The 19,451-nt window shown below is 43.9% G+C and overlaps 1 protein-coding gene across 1 annotated transcript; it reads left to right on the top strand.

Annotated features, from left to right (window-relative positions):
- The first annotated feature begins 440 nt into the window (after positions 1 to 440).
- On the top strand, positions 441 to 18,757 carry LAMP1 (lysosomal associated membrane protein 1). The gene is made up of 9 exons (XM_003203204.4): positions 441 to 597; positions 9,095 to 9,210; positions 10,495 to 10,708; positions 10,814 to 10,975; positions 14,527 to 14,744; positions 16,408 to 16,530; positions 16,890 to 16,959; positions 17,132 to 17,302; positions 17,718 to 18,757. Exons 1-9 carry the CDS (start codon positions 564 to 566, stop codon positions 17,855 to 17,857), a joined length of 1,248 nt encoding a protein of 415 aa, XP_003203252.1. The 5' UTR covers positions 441 to 563; the 3' UTR covers positions 17,858 to 18,757.
- Positions 18,758 to 19,451: the final 694 nt, after the last annotated feature.

Genomic DNA, 19,451 nt, shown 5'->3' with positions numbered 1-19,451 from the left:
CAGATATGGTTTAATAGCTTGTGGTAGCAAGGGTAATGGGAGGATGGTTGGATTAGATGATCTTGTAGGTCCTTTCCAACCTTGTGATTCTATGATTCTATGACATACTGGGGGCACTTTGCTTAGCACAGCCAAGAACGCTGTTGGTGTTCATAGTGGGAAACACACATTGCTGACTCATGTTCAGCTTCATCTCTCCAGCTCCTGTCCTGCAGAGCTGCCTTCCAGCTGGGCAGCCCCAGCTGTTCTGCCAGCAGAACAACCACTCTCCGTGCCCTCACCCCACTCCCACCCGTATCAGCTCACATGCAGAACCAAGCACGCGTAAAGCCCCCGACCAAACAACCCCCGCAAAGCCGCGAGAAAACTCCCCATACTCTCGCGAGACCTCCCCCTCCCTTTCTGTGTCTCACACATCACGTGAGGACGCGCGGGCGGGGCGAGTGACGTCAGAGGCCATATGACCGGCCGGGGCTGTCGCCTGTCTCCCTAGCGCGGTGCTGCGCCACCGCCCCCCGCTCCTTCCTGCCCTTCTGCCGCCGCTTCACCCCTCCTGCCCCGCCATGGCGCGGGCGTTGCTCGCAGCTGTCCTGCTCGGTAAGGGGAAGCGGGCGGGCAAGCGGGCGGGCGGGCGGCCGTCAGCGGTAACGTCGGGCCCGGTAGGCCGTTAAGGGGGCACGGCGCTGGGAGGCCGCTCTCTCCACTGTAAGGCTGCTCCCCTTATGGCAGCTTGGGGGGCCGGCAGCAACAGCAGTGCGCTTCCCGAATAGCGCCGTGTCGCGGGCTTGGGGATTGCGACAGCATGGGCGCCAGGCAGCTGCGTACTGTTGGCCGCGGCAGTTAGGCTGGGTGACACCCGAGGGGTGTCGCTGAGTGGCACAGCTGCCAGCCCTGCTGCCTGCAGCCCGAGGGGCACCGAGCTGCTGCTTCGGTGAGGGCTCGTCGTACGGCTCCATTAGAGAGGTTCACAACTTGTTTGCGTTCCAATCGGGCTGCAGTTCTAAAGCGATGCCGCCGCCACTGCTGCTGTGTTCTGGGGTTGTGATAACCCTCCTCTGATCAAATAGCGACTGCAAACATAGCTCAGTCCATTTAACTGCTTAGCATGTAATCTGTGTGCTGCTTCTGTTGTTGAAGCAACGGGCAAGTTTACTTTACTACTAACAGTTTACTAACAGCCACGGCTTTATTGTTATGGACGCACCGACATCACTTCTTCCTAGGATCTTAGAACCACAGAAGCACAGAACGTCTTCAGTTGGAGGGGGCCTTAAAGATGATCCAGTTCCAACCCTCTGCTGTGGGCAGGATCTTAAGGGAGAGCTTTGTGGTGCAAACAGCACAGATAACATCCATTTTCCTATGCAGGACAGAGGCCGGGGCACCAGTGAGGAGCACCACAGCCTTAGTGGAGCTTGTCAGGTGTTTGCAGCCCCTTAGTCATCAGAGGGAACGCTGATCAGGTTAAGGCAAGATCACAGGCAGCTGAGAGATTAGCATGGGTGGGTCCAATGGGAAAGCATTCAGCAGGGCTTTGACTTGGGGATAGGAGATTGATATCTGCTCGATTTTTTTTTTTACCTTCCTCTCTGCATGTTAGTTACTCTTTCAGTTTCCTTTCACAATGAGCAGCAGGCACTAAGCTGAATATTTCACATGTCAGTGTTAAGCATTTCCTGATGATTTTCCTTACTAATAGTGAGATGGTGATACGGAGAGATCTGTGCGCTGCTGAGCACAACATGTCAGCTGTGCTGTGTGTCAAGGCCAGCAGAGCTGCCTCTGCTTTTGCTGTGCCAGTTACAGTATTTCTTGTGCCAAAAAACGGGCATGACAGAGAAAACGTTTCCAAAAAAAAAAAATCTAAGTTTAGTCAGACGTTGATTGATTCAGTGTCAGTGAGTAAATAATGTCTGAGACCCAGAGGGAAACAATGAGATAAAGGTACCATGATGCTGGCACAGGATTAGTGGTGCACAGTTCTCGTGCTCTAATTGCACAACCCTAGTCTGAAGGGGAATTTCAAACTTTGTACCAGTGTGTTTTGCTGTTTGTACTTGCGTTGAAAGTGCTGATTACAAGAACTCTGGTAACAGGCCAAAACGCTCCTTTGGAATGGCAGCTTACAGGGAGGGAAACTTAGCTAACAAATTATAGCTGCTAAATAATATGGTATTATACTGTTTTCCTGAGTCTTGGCTTTGCTAGTTATATGTGACTGTGTATTGAGTGGCTTTCACGAAATGCAACTGCATATATATTGTGCAACTTCTGAAATGTGGCTTTATCAAACGCTGCCCTTAATCATTGTGCTTGCTTGATGGCTTCCTTGAGTGTATTGGCACAGTGTTAAGGGACCTGAATGTGTGTGCGGGTGCCAGGTCCATCACCACGTGATGGCTTGCTCAGTCCTGACTCGTGCAGCTCTTCTGGCTCACAAGGCTCTGCCAGCTCTTGTCACACAGTTTGTCTGAGGCATGCTCCTTAACTTTCTGCTTAGCCTGGCTTGAAGATTTTACTTTTTGTGTAACCTGCTTCCAGATTATTCTGCAGTGAGTAGGATGGTTTCTAATCATGTTTGCTGCGCGTCTGACTTCAAGATGCACTGCTGATGATGTCCCGCTGAATCTGAGAGCAGCAGTGTCTCTGCCCTCTTTGTCACCTGGCAGCGCTGCTGCTTGCCAGTGCTGCTTTCCAAGGGTGAGAGCAGGGGCAGTGGCCCTGCCAGCAGTGGATGGAGTTTCAGCCCTGGCTCAGCACTGCATAGGGGCATGTGGCTTAGCTGCTTCTTCTCCAGTGTGGGCTTGGGCATGTGATCCTTATTTAATTATTGGGGCTGTCGGCTTCATTGAGGGACACGTTAGCTGTGTGGTGTGACACAGCAGTGCTAGGCAGTGCAAGTGCTAAAGGAACTCACGTGAGTGCTGGGATGTCTCGCCATGGTAGGTCAGCCCTCCCGCAGGACTCGTAGCATCAGCCACTGTAGAGCTATCTCAAGACTTCCTTCCTCTAGACTGTAAACCATAAGAAGCTTCATGTGACTAAGCTGGATGCAAGTATCTGGCCAAATGGCAAGTGAACCGCTGCAAAGTATCCTTTCTATTATAATGCTCCTATGCTGTCAGGTTTATGAAGGCAGAGGTCATTCATCCACCTGCATGTTTGAATTGAGAAACAAGATGTCTACTCTCTTAATGTAAGTCAGCAATGCTAAAAAGATAGTCTGAGATTGACTGATGAATTCATCCCTGCAAGTTGGCTGGGATGTGTCTTCTGGGAGTGGATCTGGAACTCAGCAGATGCTGCACTGCACAAGTGCAGTTTATCCCATTGTCTCCTACAGTACTCACCCACATCCTGGAGTTGAACTCTGCTCTCCTTTTTTCCATGATATACACTGAAGCATGTCAGAACAGCAGCTGAAGTGTGCCCAGCCTTATCTCTTCCTGCCGTTGAAACCCTGCACCCAATCTGAGTCCATTGGTGGCAGGTAAATGCTAAGTCAGAGGTTTGTTTTTTTTTGGTTTTTGTTTTTTTTTGAAGACCAGCTTGTCTTGGGAGAAGCAGTTCAAGCATCGAATCTGCTTTGCTTTCATTCATTCCCTGGAAACAGGATGGGTGAACAGTAGGATCTTTGAAGATAAATGTATTTTTAAAGTTCTTGGTTTTTTTTCTGTACTCTCATGAGGTTGTGTAGGTCCAGGATCAAAGCAAGTGATATTGCTTGCTCTTTCAGTTGTTCAAGGTACCCTCCTGGGAGTGGTGGTTACATTAGAAGGTGTGATTAGAGGAAAGAATCAACTCCTCAGGAATTTTTCCATTTGGCATAGACATTAGAAGTTTGAAGCACGAAGGTCACTGTTCTGCTCCCAAAATGGCACTGAGTTGACAGGATCCTTCCAAACCAGCAAAGGGAGTGAATTACTGGGTACTTCTGTTTGCTTCTGCAATGAGAAATAAACCTTCTCTGGATAAGAAGCAGCATTTCTTATCTCTTCATGTTAGTGCCCCATGGATAGCAGGTACCTGTGTCACTTAGTGCTGGGGATGTGTCTGACTGAATTGGGATGGCTTGCTGCCCTTTTGTCACACCCCGTAGCACAAAAATACTGCAGAAGGTTTTATTTATGCAGGAGAACATGGTAGCAAGCCCCAAATTGTATAAAAGTAGCTTTGGTTTGTTATCTTTATCAGTGGTCATTGTTTCTAGTGCAACTTGGAGACAGTGAATCATTAACTATTGTAACCGAAGTCCTCTTTGCAGGCAGCCAGTGTAAACAATTGCCATTAATAATAGGTGCTTGCTTTCTTTTCTAGAGTACAACAGGTATTCATCTTTCTCCTTTAATAGGTTTCCATTATACAGGAGAGTAGCTGAAGTGTTGCTGTGCTTGACTAACAAGATTTGAATCATGAAAAGGTTGAGACCTGAAAATCATCATGGTGTGGGCAGGAATGGGTCAAGAATCCCAGCTTTCTCTGAACCGTGTTCAGAAGGCTCAGATTCAGATTGTTCAGCTGTGCCAGATTGTTTTGTGACTGTTGTAGTTTTCAGTTTAAAGCAAACCGTGGTAGATCACTGAGACAAATTGTTACATAAGAAAGGAGGTTTCAATTTTCTTCGACTTTATTCCAACTTGGAGTGCTAATACACACTGCTTGTTTTTTTTCCCCTCGTGTAGGAGTGTTAGTTAAGGACGGATGTTGGATTTAAAGCAACATATCGGGCTGTTTCATAAACATTTTTAGCTTCAATCTTTCTTGCGTGACAGGATAACCAGAAATGAGCTCTAAAGGGAGATAATATCTTATGATGTTTCAACTGAAAATACGCGGCTGGAATAAATGTAAGCAGCCCTTTTATAGGAACCTACTGGGACACAAAGGAAGCGTCTGGACTACATGAGGTTTCTTTGATGCGAGTGCCTTTCTGGTGATTCTTCTGCCAAATACTCATACCATTTCCAGATGAATGAATAATGAACTTCACAAAAGTTGCTTTTTTTTTTTTTCTGTTGAGATTCTGTGAGCTGTTGAGCTGTGGGAATCTGAAGTGCTGCTGCTGCTCTGGCACAGGTAGTAGTAGTCAAGTGGGGTGCTGTGGTCGATTGAGAAGAATGTTCAAAGTCCAAAGAAAAGAAGCTGGAGGTTGTATCAGGTTTTGCACTACGTATCAAATGACAGTGTTGTTGTGAGAAGTACAAGCAATATCCCCAACTTGTAGATATGCTGTAATAAAATTGTGCTTTACTCTGTGTAACTGAATAAGAAATAATCCCAAGACAGATCGATTCAGCATCAGTTTGCTTTTTTGTATTCTTGACATTTTGACTGTAGGCTCTTACTATTTGTGGGCTAGAGATGATTCATGCCTTAATCACTGGTCGACAGTGAAGCAGCCTTGTCAAACTCAACAGCTGCTTTCCTCCCAAACCCCACGAGCTGCTCTGAGCTGGCTGGCTGGTGCAGGGAGTAGGCAGGAGCTTCTTTCCTTCAGTGCTTTCATCTGTTCCTCTGCGCTTTTGCTAATTTCTTTGCCCTCCTGTCCCATATTCCCTCAGTCTGTTCTGTGTTCCTCTGTACTTCTGCCCCAGGAGCGTGGCTGTGGGTTGTGCTGCCAGCACAGTGCTTGCTCTGGTCACCATCCTCATGAATGCTCATGTGCTTGCAGGGAAACAGGTCACTTCAGCCCTTCATCGAGGTCAGCTTGCTGTCTCGTGCCTGATGCATGTCTTTTGTTGCTCTGACACTGCAAATTCAGTAGCTGTTGAACAGTTCTAAGAGGGAAGGGAGTGAGGCTTTATGGTTTTTGTTTCATTCTAACCAGACTGGATTTCGTATCATGGTGTGAACTTAGCCTTACAAGAATCTAGTAGCTATGCAGGTGGAATGTTCTAATGTTTGCTCAGGCCACTTACTGTCTGTTACTTAAATCTGTAGAGAATGATTTGTCAGCTGTTCATTCCCAGAATCTGTACTCCACTCAGTGCTTTCTCTGGTACCTTTGCATTGTCTTTTGTTCTCTGAATCATCTGGAATGGGTAGGACTCATATTTTCCTTTTGGTCAGCAGTGTTTCCTTAATGCTGTTTCAGTCCTTTCTTTCCCCTGCATTTCTCTTTGAAACTTGTTTTTTTTTCTTTTTGTTTCTTTTCTGATGTATGTTACTTATTTTTAGGTCTCAAATCACCAAACTCTTCTAGTAGCTATCAAGCAGGCAGTCGGCATGCATACTGGAGATGTTCGTTCTGTCACATTTTTCATCGGTAGTGTTAGTTCAAGCAGTCATAGATGTCTGTTTTCTGCCTCTATGCTGTTTTCTATGCAGTGCTAGAAAACTTCAAGAAAGTGTAAGCAGCTCTGTTCTTGAGAAAACAAGTGCTTGGGTACCGTGTAAACAGTTCCAAATGTAAATTCAACTTGAAGGAAACTTTGCAAATTGAAACTGCTGTGTGGAGGAGCATCAATTATTTCTAGACTGTACTGAATTGTTTTGGTCACCTTTCTTGGGGGAGATGCATTCTTGTCCTTGGAGATGGAGGAAACTGTTGCTGAGGAAGAACAACAAGGGAAAATGCTTACTGAGTGCCAGAGAAATTGTTTCCAGTGTGTTCTTACAACTGAAGTGCCTTCTATGTGTGCTGACGGCCTTAATGGCCTTTCGTGATAGTTACTCTGTCAGTGGATAAAGGAAGGGCAACTGATGTCATCTACCTGGACTTGTGCAAAGTGTTGACACTGTCCTGCATGACATCCTGGTCGCCAAACTGGAGAAAAAAGGATGTGATAGATGGAGCACTGGCTGGATAAGGACTTGGCTGGATGGTTGCACTCGGAGTTACGGTCAATGTCCAAGTGGAGACAGGTGATGAGTGGTGTTCCTCAGGGATCTGTGCTGGGCCTGGTGTTTTAAATATCTTTGTAGGTGACATGGCAGTGAAATTGAGTGTGCCCTTAGTAAGTTTGCAGCTGGCATGGGTGATGCAGTTGACATGCTAGAGGGAAGGGATGCTATTCAGAGGGACGTGGACAGACTTGAGAAGTGGGCCCATGCCAACCTTACGAAGTTCAGCAAGGCCAAGTGCAAGATCCTGCACCTGGGTTGGGACAATCCCAAGCACAGATACAGGTTGGGTGGAGAAAGACTTGAGAGCAGCTCTGAGGATAAGGATTTAGGGGTGTCAGTTGGTGAAAGATTCAACGTGAGCCAGCAATGTGCGTTTGCTCCGAAGGCCAACCATATCCTGGGTTGCGTCAAGAAAAATGTGACCAGGTCAAGGGAGGTGATTCTGCCCCTCTGCTCTGCTCTTGTGAGACTCCACCTGGAGTTCTGTGTCCAGTTCTTCCCCAGCATAAGAAGGATGTGGAGCTGCTGGAGTGGCTCCAGAGGAGGGCCATGGCGATTACCAAAGGGCTGGCTTACCGACAGGGACAGGCTGAGAGAGCTGGGACTCTTCAGCCTGGAGAAGAGAAGGCTCTGGGGGGACCCTATAGCAGCCTTCCAGTACCTGAGCGGGGAATCTGGAGAGGAACTTTTTATAAGGGCATGTAGTGACAGAATGAGGGGAAATGGCTTTAAACTGGAAGAGATTTAGACTTGATATTAGGAAGGAGTTCTTTACAGTGAGGTTGGTGAGACACTGGAACAGGTTGCCCAGTGAGGCTGTGGATTCCCCCTTCCTGGAAGCATTCAAAGCAAGACTGGATGGGGCTTTGAGCAACCTGATCTAGTGGGAGGTGTCTATAGCAGAGGGATGGCATTATAGGTGATCTTAAAGGTCCCTTCCAACCTAAACCATTCTATGATTCTACCCAGTCCAGATGATAAAAGCCCAGTTTGTCCTGATTGCCATAATGCTATTGTATGCGCTGTAGTCCTGTAGCAAAAAGTTTTCAAGTTGTGATTTGCTTTTTAGAAACCTCTTGAGAATGGGAAAGCCAGCTAATGGATAATCCCTCTGTTGGGTCTTTTTGCTATATCAGCAGTTGAATGGATTAACATGTTTGACTCTTTAAAGCTTATTTGCTTGTGATAAATGGAGTGGTTTGTCTTGCAGCTGCTTTTTTTTTTCTTCCAGGTTTTCTGTGAGGTGACAAAGCACTAGCAGAAAACAGTGCAGGCTTCTTGTGGTGAGGTTTGTTTTGAGTGTGTGGGGACAATCAGGAACATGAAGAAGAGGCTCTGCAGCAAAGAGCTTTGAGCAGGTGCAGTTGAGCACAGAAGCAGGAGCACTGTCCATGGGGCTCTTAGTGCAAATGAAGTTGAGGATAACCAGCACTCTGCCAGTACGTGTGCCCCAGGTGAAGGTCATCAGTGGCAGCCTGTGTAAAAGTCTATCCTGCTGTCAGAGGACGATCTCGTGCTCCTCCATACTCACAGTCCTACCCCGCACAAGCAGTAGTAGCGTGTGAAGCTCCAAGCAGAGGAGAAGCCCTGCTTTAGTCAGCAGCTCTGTGTGAGATTAGCTTAAAGGCAGGAAACCATGTCCTCTGTCTGTGTCAAGGTCTTGGCCCCCATCTTCCTCTCAAGTGCAGGGAGTGTGATGGCAGGCAGGAGAGGCTTTCCTGGCAAGTGGGGCACTCTCCATCACGCTGCCTTTGGCAGTGCCTCCCAAACATCTGCAGTCAATTCAAGCCCACTAACTGCTGCATTCAGCATGTGTGCAGCTGATTGTCTTGGTACAGAGGGAAGAGAGGATTTTTGAGGGGTGGCTGAGCAGTATAGGGCTGCAGGATCTTGTGTGTTAAGTTGGTTCAGGCTGAAGCTTGCAAAATAGTTGCTGTGCAGGGTGAGCATGGAGTTGCTGCCTTGAACAACATGACTGATGCACTTGTTACAAGCTTTTCTTATGCTTTGAGGACCCAGCATGTCAACAGCTTTGCTCTGGGCAGCTTTGTCTTTTATAAATGGGGTGTTAAATATGTTCTCTTGGTTATTGATGCTGAGGCTGCTATGGAAACTTAGTCGTTACAGTCTCTAAACACAACTGCTGTTCAGGATGTGTCTTCAAAATGGAGTTGTACATGCTGGTCTTTGCTTGGATTGAAAAATTAAATCTTATGTGACCCCCATTTAACTACTTGTCCCTCTACAGGCTTTTTGCAGGCTTCGTCTTCATTTGATGTGAGAGATTCAACAGGCAAAGTCTGCATAATTGCTAACCTGACAGTAGCCTTCTCAGTGGAATACAAAAGCAATGGGCAAAAGCAGGTAATGGGAGACACCTCCCTTCTTGTCTTGTGTATTTTGTACCATGTGTGGGGTCTTCTTGTGAGTGTGCACTACTGAAACTTTGAACAAATATTTAAGCTTGAAAAACTGCTTCTGAAAACATTCCCCTCTTCCAGTCATGTTGCATCACCTTCTCCTTTATTACTGATGTTTCCTGTAATTAAAGAACAGGCTGCCTGAAATTACCACAATAACAGAGGTGTGGAACTTAGACTGAAATTCCACATAAGTCCTATTGGTAGCTGAAATGACTTTCATCGTGACTGTAAATGAAAGCAAGTGCTACCAGTTTTTTCAGTTGTGAATGTGATCATCGCCAGTTACTTAGATTGACTAAATCCGAAGAGAAATGGCCACTGGCAGGGAGCTTTCAAACTCTGAAACCTGTGATCTGCTCCCTTAGCTGGTCTCTGTAGGTTCCAGTATGTCTCCAGGCTTGCAGTCTATTGACAGAGTTTAACTGAAAAGTTAAGAATTTTTATTTGCAAATACTCAGCTTTTCAATTTACTGACTTTGGCATCTTTACTACTAGGCGGGAATTGCTGATTATTTATAATCCTATTGAGGTTGTGTGTTTTAAGGCACTCCTGTTGCAATTCTTTCCTAATCATCAAGTTAATATGAAATTAAAACATCCACTGCTTTGCCAGTGCTTATGCTTTCTGTGTGTGATTTGAGCCATGTAGTCCATTTTCCAGCACTGATGGTCTGAACTCCTGCTGATGGTGCTGTACAAGTTTGCATTCAGAAGTAACTGCTTTCATAACCTGCTCTGGCTGTTTCTTGTTAAGCCATAAACTCAAACTTTCCAGTGAATGCTGTTTGTCTTCAGGTGTCAAGTTACTTTCCCAATATGTATTACAATCAGAGAATTATACTCAAACTGCGTAGACTGCCATTTGCTTTTATTCTTTCTCAGTCACACCACAGGAAGCAAAACTTAAAACTCTTCCATCTTTCACGTGTCCAGAATTTGCAATTTGATTTATCTGGTGTGGGTGCACCTGCAAATTCATTGCCCTGGCTTAAGGGGGGAAGTCAAAGAGGTGATGTGATGCACAGTTTTTTGTCCTCAAATTTCAGAGAGCATTATTCTTAGAAATCTGAGTGCCATTAATATGCTACTGGCTATATACTGGTAAGTAGACACCTTATAATATATGTGAAAGTCACTTGCATGTTTTGTAGCAGGTTATTTGAAAAGCAGTAAGGAAAAGCTGTAATGTTGTCCCTTTTGTGTGTTCTGTTTTCTTACCCCACAGTTTGCACACTTTTTTCTTCCCCAAAATGCCACATCACAGTCACACAGCTCGTGTGGTGAAGGTAACACATCTCATCCAATTCTAGCATTGAGTTTTGGAGCAGGACACTTGCTAAGTCTGAATTTCTCAAAAACTCTGGATAAGTACCAAGTTGAAGAGCTGACTTTCCACTACAATCTGTCTGATGAAACTTTATTCCCTAATGCATCTGAAGGTAAAATGAAAACGTCCTGTTCTTATTATGTCACCCTTGCAGATGTTATACTGATTTGTTTCCATAAAAACTGTTACATACAAATGCCATGTGATCTTTTCACAGGAAAAGTGATGGAAGTGACACAAAAATCTGTTATTCAGGCCCGTATTGGCACAGAATACAGATGCATCAACTCCAAGTACATCTATATAAGGCATGTGAACATTACTTTCAGCAATGTTACTTTGGAAGCCTATCCCACAAATGGCACTTTCAGTACAAACAGTAGGTATCTCGTAACAGAAAATGTACTTGGTGGGCTAGTATTTCCAATAATAGATGTTACTTTTGAGTCTTGATTCTACCTATTTAGGTGGTTGTTGACTTGAAACTGATAGCAGAATCTGCTGAAATGAATAAACTTGCTTCAGGTTTCCTCTGGGTGTGTCGGTGTTCATGGCTTAGAGATCCAAGCACTGCGTTTCTGGGAGTTCTGTGCAGGCATCAGGGAACGTTTCTCCTGCTTGGGATCCCTCTGGCTGTAAACACCTGCTGCTGTAGGTCAGCTGGGTACGTGGCCCAGATCCTGGTCTGGGGAACATCTCATCCCTTTGAAGTGTTTCTCTTTACCCAAGTAATGTGAACTGCTTACTGTGTGCCCTGGGGAAGGTAGGTGGTAGAGGACAGCTGTGAATTGGTCTGCAGGGAGAGGGTACCCAAAACTTCCTGTAGATGGATTTATACAAGCTATGAAAACGTTATCTCAGCCACAGTCCTTAAAAGCTTTTTGTCCCGATTTGCTTGTATTAAAAAGCATTATAGAATTTCACTTTTCTAATGAATAGAAAACAGGCTACTTCACAGTGTATTCATGCTCTGTTTTTGTAGCAGCCTTCTTCAGTTTACATGGCTCTTGTTTGCCCATGGCATTTTAGGGAGCAGTAAGTCTTTTAGGGCAAGTAAGAAGTCTTCATCTTCTCAAGGTGACTTGGAACTCTTCTTTCCTATGCTGCTAATCCTATTTGTGCACTTGTGAAGTTGAAAGGAATCTTAGAACCCGAGTAGTCAGTGCTGGCATACAGTGATGCATTGAACAAGTGCCTTCTATGGGAGTATTTGTACTTTGTCCCATCTCTCTGCAAATTTCTTAGCCTGATGCATGGTAATACTGGAGTTGACTTTTTTTCATGGCTGTCTCACTGACTCAGTTTTGTATGGCTGTCTTACTGACTCAGTTTTGTATCATTCCCTCAATCAGACTTTTCCCTTCAGTGAGCTAGTCTGCAGCACGACTGTGGACATGTTTGTAATTTAAAAAAGATGGTTTCTATTACTCCAGTCTTCAGAACAATCCAATTTTAAGTGTCTTGGTGCAGTTATCCAGGCATACTGGGTAAGCATGTGAGCAGTTACAAGTAGGCTTTAACCTACTTGTAGCCATGATTTTGGGAAAAGCTACTTCTTAACTTCTGCAAAACTTCAATAAAATCTCCTTACTGCCTATTCAGCACCACCTTTTTATTGTCTATTCTTACAGTCCTTCAGTTAAACTGCAAGGCAATACTGTATTATTTTGGGTGCATGTTCCTTATGGAAAACAAGTTCATCAATATTTGTTTTACTAGTTACTTTTTTTAATTTTTTTTCTGTCTGGTGATATCACTATCTTAATGAAACCATCAATGTTTGGAAATATGATTTCATGATCTGGTGATACTGTTTGCTTTTAGTTCATGCTTCTGGTTTTGGGGTGGTTTTTTTTTTCACTTCCACATTTCTGTAATCCACACTGCCATGCTCAGCTTTTTCTTTTTAATTAATATCTTCCCTTATTTTCTATTAATTTCTTGAAACTGCACACAGTATTTTTGTAGTTTTTCCATTCGTACTGCATAATGAGCATCTCCATTGCTTATTTTTAATTCAGATAAAGAGTTCTTACTTCATCATTTTTGTCTCGATCCTGAAAACAACTTGTTCTCTCCAAATCAGTTCCTTCTTTTCACTCTCAGGTTTGAGACTTCCCCATGCCTTTTGGCAGCTCATTAGTGATCAACTTGCAATCTGGAATTCTCCTTTTAACTTTTTTTTGTTTTATCAACAGTTATTTCATTAGTGGGCATTTCTGGTCGTGATCTGAGCAGTGATCACTGAAAGGAAGTAGAGTCAGTAGTCAGTGCATCTATAATAGAAGTAGTTATTTCTGGCAGTGTATCTACAAGTTAATGACTGAGGTTGCTGCAGTGATTCTCAGCTCTGAAGAAAGAGAGCTTTAATTTCTTCTGTCGGTAGAATTGTCAGCTGCTTTCCTGTAACTGTCAGAAAAAGACAAGAGCATCTTGCCTCCACATCTGTTTTGCAGACCTAGTAGAAGCTATGCTGTAAGTTAGTTCAGTGAAAAACACTGTATCAAAATTCCACCTAGAACAAACTGCCACTTGAAGTCTGTGTCTGCCAGGTTTAGTAAGAGGCTGTTATGTTGAGGCTTTGCAGGCAGAAGGAAATTGTCCACTGAAGTAGCATTTAAACTTGGCTGCCTGGTTTATTTGGACATCGCCACATTCTGAGGCCTGAACAGTATCTGATGAACTGACAGAAGGTAGGGTCACTCCTCCATTCATCCACCTTCTCTCTGCTCTTCCCTCCTTCCAGAAATGGAGTAGAAAGTGGAGTAGGAAATAGAGTTGTTCTGTGATGGAGTTTGTGGGAGTTCACAAGATGTGATTAGGCTGTGTTCAGAGTTCTTCTTTCTGAGTCATAATGAAACGCTAAGTTGCTTTTTAAGTACAGAGGCTGTTCATTACTTACCCATTATCTGCAAGATAGGATGGACTGTGAGGCTATTGCAGTGACTGACATCCTTACAAAGTTGCAATGTGTTCTCCCTAAAACAGGGAGATGACCTTGGCTTGGAACAGGGAAGCTTGTGCTACAGTGATGTCTTTGCTATGACCTTTGGTTTTGGCTTAGATCCTCAATGCAGGAAGCTTCTTGGCTATCCACAAGCTCAGTTCCTGCTGCCAGGTATTTGTGAATACTTTGGCAAATGAAGCCACTGTTCTACCTCTCTCCTTTTACTGTGGAAACTTATGCTGAAACTGGATGAGAAGTCAGGCAGTCATCTTCACTCAGCCATGCACCTCAGGTGGTGGGTAGCTGTAAATACAGGAGTACAGAGAGGATGGACATGAAACCCAAATGGAAAGGATACAGGAGAACCCTTGCCATCAGAAACAGTGACTTGCAATTACGCTGGAGATGGAAGTATCACAGCATTGCTGAGTGTGAGAGCTCGAGTGAGAACTTGACAGGTCCAATATAGTGTTGTTATGTTACTGTGAGTATTGACAAAATGAAAAGAGTAGGGTTCTCATGACTTGGTAGCATACAGAGGGAAATGAGAACAACACACCCCTGAGAGACTGCTTTTGATGCTAGGCATGAGAATTACTCCTCTGCTTCTGGCACACGGCTGCCTAGGATGTCCAACAGGGGGTGTCCTTGAAGCCTTGCAGTGAGCAGACAGCAGGAATGCTGGCTCTGTCAACATGAAATCTCTTGTTTGTACTGATTTGATTGTGAAGTAAAATGATAGAAATCAATAAAACGCACGCAGGCACCACGAACTTCTGTAAATAAAAGCAGAGGTATTATTTTCATATGCTAGATTTTAAGAGATTCTTAAACTTTGAAACAGAGTTCAAGTAATGTTTTTGTTATTGTTTGTCAGCTTTTATTACCTTCTGTTAGGAAAAGCTACTTGAAATTCTCTTCCTTTCCCTCAAGGATGAGAAAGGCAGATAATCCTGTAACTGTATGTTTTCCTTTCTTTTCAGAGACAGAATGTAGTGAAGATATGGTCTCTACTACCACTGTAGCACCAACAACTCCAAAACACATTACTAGCCAGGTTCCAGCAACTAGCCCAGCACCAACTGCAGCACCCTCGAATCCTGCAGTTGGTAAATACAACGTGACTGGTGCAAATGGAACCTGTGTCCTTGCCTCCATGGGGCTACAGCTTAACATCACCTATCTAAAAAAAGATGGAAAGGTACATTTTTCCTCAAAACCTTCAGATTCTTTAGAAAAGACTTGCCAAATTATTACAGGGTATTTCTTTTCTATAAAAATTTATGACAGGTTCATCCATGATTGCCCTCTATTTGAATTGCTTAGCTTGGTTTATGCTTGGGTCTAGTTAAACTCAGTAATGCTGAAAGAGGTCATTTAAAGATTTTTTTTTTTTTCTCTTCAGTGAGAGTACTAAACTTGTCTGTCAAATCCAGTTAGTGTGCATGGCCACTCCACAGGAACAGTAAAAATGATAAAAAATATGACTAGGTGGGATCCTATATCAAAGATTTCATCTAAACAAGATATCTGAACTGTTAAATAGAAGAATTTAGCCTGAGGTGCCTAAATGAAAACAGTGAAGCAATGTTAGAAGGGAACATAATTGCCATTGTAAAACTAGACAGACTTGACAGAATTTTAGGGGACCCAGAACCGCCTGAAAATTACTTCTTTAACTTGCAGCTGATAGCAAAGAATATTTGACTCAACTGTAATGATGTAACCTAGTGGATGGCAGCCCTGCCCACAGGTTCCAGTGTTGGAACTGGATGGACTTTGAGGTCCCTTCCAGCCCAAGCCATTCTATGATTCAGAGTTACTTAATTTCAAGAACTAATTTAATTTAATTTCAGTGGTGAAAGTGCTGCATGGATTGCATAAGTTGCAGCCTTGGTGTAGGCTCTTTGATTCCACTGGTGTTACAAAGCCTGGCTTGCCAGCCTTGTGTACAAACCTGTTTCCTATTAGCCAGTAAGGCAAAGTTATGAGCCATAGTCCCAGGGACTGCTGAAGGCCCTTGATAGGAAACAACAACCAAGGCTCAGTAAACCTACATGTTTACTGTACAGAGCTTCTGTTGTGAACTTTTTCCCTATCCTGTGGCTTAATCTGAGTTGATGTTGGGTGACGGTGGGCAAACAAATGAAGGCTGCAAATTTAAGTTGGATCCCAGCTGATGTGTGGCTGTACAGCAGATAGCTATGTTGGCGATTGTGTTTAAGCCACGTGGTGCCACATTCCCTGAGCTGCTTCCCGTTGCATGGCATTCTCACACAGCTGCACTGGCTGATAGCTGATCTATCAACCAGTGAGGAGGTGGTAAAATTGATTTTCCAAAGTCACAAGAGGTTTAGCTAATGTCTAAGAGCTACTGATGATTTGTTTGGTTGTTTAGCAAGTGCATGTAACGTGTAGTTGTCTGCAGATGCAGGACAACATAAAATCATTTACTGTGAGCAAAGCTAAAGTATTTTGTGTGGAAGTGACTTGCAAGGTGACCACCCTTAATGGCAGCATTTTGTACTCATTGCTCCCACTGTAGTGGTGGTAACTGCTGCTTCCCCTGTGCTGCTAGGAGCGAAGAAGTTTAGCGTGGAGAAAGCAGCAGTTGGGGCTGTGGGGAGCTTCAGCAAGAATGCAGATATGCCTGTTGTTCTTTCTCTGTGCCAGCCCAGTAGCTCTAGCACAAATTATCCCAGGTGTAACTTAACTGCATATCTGCCCTTTTGCCCTTAAGGTATGTAGGTCAATAGAGCATTGTATACGTGTGAGTGCAGGCAAACTAGAAGTTTCCTAATGATGTAGTGCTATATTAGTTTCCTTAAAGAATAGATATCGTAATTGGTCCTCTTTTCTCATAGACGGGGTTGGATCTGCTGAATTTTGTACCACATAATACAAATGCTTCTGGAACATGTGAGAATACATCTGCCTTCTTGAATCTGGCTTTTGAGAAAACAAAGATCACCTTCCACTTTGTATTGGTAAGGATCTCTAGACAAAGCACGTAAGATCTCTACAGTATTTTTGATGCGGGTATATTAACCTGGACAATTACAATAGCAGAAAGCTCCAATTATGGGAGGGGGAATGAGTAATGACTTTGGTTTTAGTACTATGATAGAGGGGATTTAATTCTTAGTAATTCTTACGAAGAAAGAATGTACACGCATTCTGCTTGGATCAGGAATTTCTTTCGTTTGGATTGCTGAGCCTGTAAAGTTTTTTACCCAAGCTGGGAACAATTCTGGTGTAGCAGAGGAATAGCCTCCCACAACAAAGTTTGTGTTGAACAGCATTATTTTCAATGAAAACTACTGGTGTCTTTTTCTTCGTTTAAAAGAATGCAAGTAGTGAGAAATTCTTCCTGCAAGGTGTGAATGTCAGCACGACTCTGCCTTCTGAAGCAAAAGGTAGGGACTTTTTTAAGTGTACTTTCAGTGACCACTTCCTTAAATATTAAGGGTTGCCTGCATTAAGGAACGCATTAGGAATGCTGGGGAGGAATGTCTTTTGAATTTAAAGCTCAGTGAGCTTCCAGCTTCTGCTTTTCAGGATTCTTTAATAGGACTTTCTCTTACACAGCTCCAATGTTTGAAGCATCAAATGACAGCATGAGTGAACTGAGAGCTACGGTGGGGAATTCCTACAAGTGCAGTGCAGAGGAGAATCTCCAGGTCACAGACAAAGCCCTTGTCAATGTATTTAATGTTCAGGTCCAGGCTTTCAAGGTTGATGGAGACAAGTTTGGGGCAGGTAAGAGGTTTGTATTTTGATACGGGGGTAGAGGGAACTGCAATCTATGAGAAACCTAAGTCTGTGATCAAGGAAGAAAGTGCTATGCTTAGTCTCTGTGTGCTGTATTGCAGGTGCTGTGGGGGTTGATTAGGTGTTTGAATTGAGGCTAGTGTGACAAGTCTGTAAAAAGCAGCTTTGAAATAACTGGGACTCGTTATAATGAGTTCAGGAGAAGCATTAATGGACCTTCCTAACAGTATTCAGACAGTTGTGTGAGAGGGGAAAAGGTCTGGGAAGTTCCTTGGTGCTCTGGTTAGTGCTCTGGTTAGTTCTGTTCTTTGTGTCTGTGGTTAAAGCAAAACAACTCAAGGTAGGTGTCTGCCTGGATAGGTACCTGGACTGGTGCCTAACGTAACTCTTTCTTTCTCTTCAGTGGAAGAATGTCAGCTGGATGAAAACAACATGCTGATCCCTATAATAGTTGGTGCAGCCCTTGCTGGTCTGGTTCTAATTGTCCTGATTGCTTACTTGATTGGCAGAAAGAGGAGCCACGCTGGGTACCAAACAATTTAATGACTTGCACTAAATTCCAGTGTAGGTGAAAAGCAATTGCAAGAAGCTGGAAAAAAAAACCAACAAAACAACAAACCACCCCTATCTCTCCCCAAGCTAAGATCGATATCGTAAGGGAACACCTTATCTTGCAAATTGCTTCTAAAGTCTGCTTTATTAAATGTGAAATCATCTTGCAGCATTTAACTATGCACAAAAATAACTTCTGAAAATTCTGGTGTTTAATTTTGCTAACTAGTTGAAATATTTACCCACTTAGAAACAAGCTAAAAGTTTTTGGGTTGTTTTTTTTTAAAGGATGATTTTTTTTTTAATTGGAAGGTAAAGTCAGCATAAAGATGCTGGAGAGAGATGTAACTAATCTACATTGACTCAATTTCAGAGCTCTTAACAAAGGGAAAACATTCACGATTGGCACTGCTGCCATCCAGTGATGATAACAATACTGATGGTGCATTGACAGAAATTCAGTAACAACTGACAAAATCGAAATTGGTCTAAACCCCACCTCATCTCTAGGGTGTGTATTTTGTATTACTAAGCTTTAAACACGATGCCTGGCATATGCAGGGTGTGAACAACGCAATACTCAAACCTTACAGGAACTCTATATGATTGGACAGCTCCCCTGTTTGATATTTTTGATGCTCTGCCAGCTCGTTAGGAGCTGGTACTTTTTTAAAATGGGTGTTATTTTTATTTACATTTTTTTGTAAAGTGATTTCAGTCTCTTCTGTTGGAAGGTCCAGAGAGATCCTGTTACTGCACATGTGTACAATATAGGTCTCAATCTGCTGATTCTCTTGCTTTAAACTTGGCTGGGGGGTTGTACACTTTAAGGATCAGTTCTTATGTATGCATTGCCTGTAACAATGCTAATAAAGACACTTTTTTTCTGTATACCCTTGCGTTGCTCATTAGTTTCTAAAAAACAGCTGGCCACTTGATGTGTGCATGGTCTTGGTTTGGCTCTACTGCTGGAGCTTTGAGTCATCCTTAATGTGGGACTGCTAAACCAGAGCTTTGTCCCTCCTTCTCCGCCACAAAGGTGGGATGTACCTGTATACAGTGGTTTGAAATGGCACTTCCTGCTGTTGTGGAGGTTGTCCTTTGCAACAGGGAAAGCTGCTGCATGGCAGTAGGCTGGGGAGGATGATGCTTACATGAAATTGTAGCTTGCTGAGAGACATCAGCACAAAGGCCTGCCCTGCTCAGCACTGCTTTCTGAAAATGGTGCTAGGATACTCAGTACAAATGCTCCCTCTCAAGTCAGCTGGGATGTGTGCCTGCTCAGGTTTTGGTGTGTTGAACTGTATTCAGAATGACACCTTTCTTTTTAAAGCAGGAAGGTGAGGGAAGGGATGTGGCCACGAGAGGGCTCTGTGAGGACAGAGCCATTCAGCAGGGGCAGGGCTGCTGCTTTGCTTCTTCCTGCCAGGAGATGGAAGGAGGCTTGGACTTGCATTCAAGTGTGGCTTTGGAGCTGGCTGGTGCTTTGTCCTGTTAAGAAGGAAGTCTGTTAACAGCTGGCTGGGCAAGTGCATCCTTCCCAAGAGCACAGGTATGTGAGGATATAGCATCTGTAGTATAACCT

This window comes from Meleagris gallopavo, chromosome 1, assembly GCF_000146605.3.
Source record: "Meleagris gallopavo isolate NT-WF06-2002-E0010 breed Aviagen turkey brand Nicholas breeding stock chromosome 1, Turkey_5.1, whole genome shotgun sequence".
NCBI lineage: Eukaryota > Metazoa > Chordata > Aves > Galliformes > Phasianidae > Meleagris > Meleagris gallopavo.
This window is presented reverse-complemented; position numbering and strand designations above follow the sequence as displayed.

Bases quoted from the DNA above. Each gene is read 5' to 3' on its own strand.
- LAMP1 (XM_003203204.4), top strand. From the start codon at position 564: ATGGCGCGGGCGTTGCTCGCAGCTGTCCTGCTCG. The intron at 16,531-16,889 runs GTAAGGATCTCT...TTCGTTTAAAAG, and splicing joins TCACCTTCCACTTTGTATTG to AATGCAAGTAGTGAGAAATT. The intron at 17,303-17,717 runs GTAAGAGGTTTG...CTTTCTCTTCAG, and splicing joins TGGAGACAAGTTTGGGGCAG to TGGAAGAATGTCAGCTGGAT.